Source organism: Penaeus chinensis, chromosome 3 (genome assembly GCF_019202785.1).
Source record: "Penaeus chinensis breed Huanghai No. 1 chromosome 3, ASM1920278v2, whole genome shotgun sequence".
NCBI classification, from domain to species: Eukaryota; Metazoa; Arthropoda; class Malacostraca; order Decapoda; family Penaeidae; genus Penaeus; species Penaeus chinensis.
This window is the reverse complement of record NC_061821.1, coordinates 2,886,934-2,889,433: the sequence shown is the minus strand read 5'-3', so window position 1 is coordinate 2,889,433 and position 2,500 is coordinate 2,886,934. Positions and strand designations below refer to the sequence as shown.

At 31.7% G+C, this 2,500-nt stretch overlaps 1 protein-coding gene across 1 annotated transcript in view; it reads left to right on the top strand.

Moving 5' to 3' along the window:
• The window catches only part of LOC125038555 (neurotrimin-like), a 100,345-nt gene that overhangs the window by 84,309 nt on the left and 13,536 nt on the right, over positions 1 to 2,500 (top strand). The window contains exons 4-5 of the mRNA XM_047632082.1: positions 1 to 3; positions 1,998 to 2,126. The exon at positions 1 to 3 is cut by the window's left edge and continues 156 nt beyond it. Coding sequence (XP_047488038.1) covers positions 1 to 3; positions 1,998 to 2,126 — 132 coding nt within the window. The remainder of the gene's footprint in view (positions 4 to 1,997; positions 2,127 to 2,500) is intronic.

The window sequence follows — 2,500 nt, the reverse complement described above, 5'->3', positions numbered from 1 at the left end:
CAGGTAAGTTTTTATTTATTTCTAAATTGATTTATTATTTTATTTTATTTTATTTATTTATTTATTTATTTATTTATCTTTTTTTTTTTTTTTTTTTTTTTTTTTTTTTTTTTTTTACAACCGTTAAGTTCTATGTCAAGAATTCTGTTATTGTAATTAAAAAAAAAAATTGCATTTTTTTATTTATGTGTTTATTTGTTCATCTATTTACATATTCAATTTCTATATTCATCTACTTATCTTTTTTTGCACCGTTATATTGGGAGAAGCATTGGAAAAAAATACTGTAAATACAAAAGCTCTAAATATAGTAAAGTCTAAAGGTGACATGACAGTCTCGCAATCAACAACAATCCTGCAATCAACCTAAACACATCAATGGAAATCAAATTGATAAAAAAAGTAATTAAAAATAGAATAAAATCGGGGAAATCTACCCCTATTCCTACGCATCGGGCTTCCATTGCCTCCCCGTGCACGAGCCAGCTTGTGATTGCGTGATTCATTTAGCTGCACTAAATTGCCAATCAGTGGGAGTTACCAGTTAGAGTACGGAGTGTAAGTCACAGGAAAAAATGTCATAAGGTGCAAGGAACACGTGATTTTTTTTTTTTTTTTTTTTGTAGGACAATAATTTTTTTTTTTTTTTTGAGACTTAACCATGACATGAGTTTTCTTGTAGGGTTGAAATTGTCGGATTTTTAGTCTCACAGTTATAATAATAAACGCGTAAGTAAGTTACAGGGAAAGGTCGTAAAGCGCGAGAAACACTTGATTTACGTGGGACATTTTTTTTGAGACTTAACCAAGAGAGAGTTTTCTTGTAGGCCTAAAAATGTATTTTTAATCTCATAGTTACAATAATAAAGAACTCACATGTATCCATGACTTATGTAAGTCAAAGGATAAAAGTCTTGAAGTGCGTGGAACACTTGATTTACGTGAGGCCTATTTTGCAACCTAAATAGGAGAGTTTTCTCGTAAGACTAAACATGTATTTCTAATCTCACAGTTACAATAATAAAGAAATCAAATATATCCATGACCTATGTGAGTCACAGGAAAAAGGCCATAAAGTGCGAGGAACATTTGATTTACGAGAGTCATGGGGTCGAGTTTTTTTTTTTATTGGACGAAAGAGTTCGTTGATTTTTAATTCTACATTCACAATTATAAGGTAAATAAGTCCAAAATGTAAGTAAGTCACAACTATAAGGAAAACAAATCCGTGACGTTTCGAGCGAGCCTGGATTACTCATCCGATGATAAAATCGAAGTGTTTTTACCTGATAAGGAATCCGATCTGATTCGAATTGCCACGGCGTTTTATTTGCTTTAGTATTGCGCATGGTATTGAGTTTGTGTTTTGTTTTTCATTACTTATAGACTTGATTCTTCAGATATTCAGTAGTGATAACATTATGAGTGTAATATTACGAGTAAAAAGGGAGGTTCGTATCTTACATAGAAACGTTATGAATGACTTCCATGTAAGTACCTAGAAATAGTATTAAACGGAATGTGGGTTGCAATGCGTAGAGTTTACTATGTGATACTAGGAAATGAAATGTGGGTTTTATGTGTAGAGTTTATCATGGAATGCTACGAAATAAAAAGTAGGTTATATGTGTAGAGTCTATCCCGTTATACTATGAAATGATATGGGGCTTGTCTGCATATAGTTTATTGCGTTATATGAGTTGTCTATAACGTTATGTATGTAATGTTTGATATTTTGTAACACTATAAAGTTTCACAAAAAATAGATAGCTATAGTATCTATCTGTCTATCTATTCATCCATCTCTCTCTGTTTATCTATCCATCTCTCTCTCTCTCTCTCTCTTTCTCTCTCTCTCACTCTCACTCTCTTTCTCCCTCTCTCTCTCTCTCTCTCTCCCCCTCCCTCCCTCCCTCCCTCTCCCCCCCCCTCTCTCCCTCCCCCCTCTCCCTCTCTCCCTCTCTCTTTCTATCTATCTAATCCAATTTATCTATCAGTGGATGAGTATCTGGGCAAGACGCTGTTTATCCCCGGAGTGTCGAGGAACCACAGCGGGGCCTTCCTCTGCATAGCCTCCAACGGTGTCCCTCCCTCCGTCAGCAAGAGGATCCTGCTTAACGTGAACTGTGAGTTTTCCTTTTGTATTTCTATGATACGTGTGTGTACTTTATTATTATTATTGTTGTTATTGTTATTATTATTGTTATTATTATTATTGTTATTATTATTGTTATTATTATTATTGTTAGTATTATTGTTAGTATTATTATTGTTATTAGTATTAATATTAGTATTAGTATTAGTATTAGTATTAGTATTGGTATTATTGTTGTTATTATCATGATTAATGTTTTTATTAGTATTAGTATTAATATTAGAATTAGTATTGGTATTAGTATTATTGTTGTTATCATTATTATTATTGTTGTTATCATTATTATTATAGTTATTATCATTATTTTTATTATTAGTTTATTTATCTATTTATTTATTTATTTAT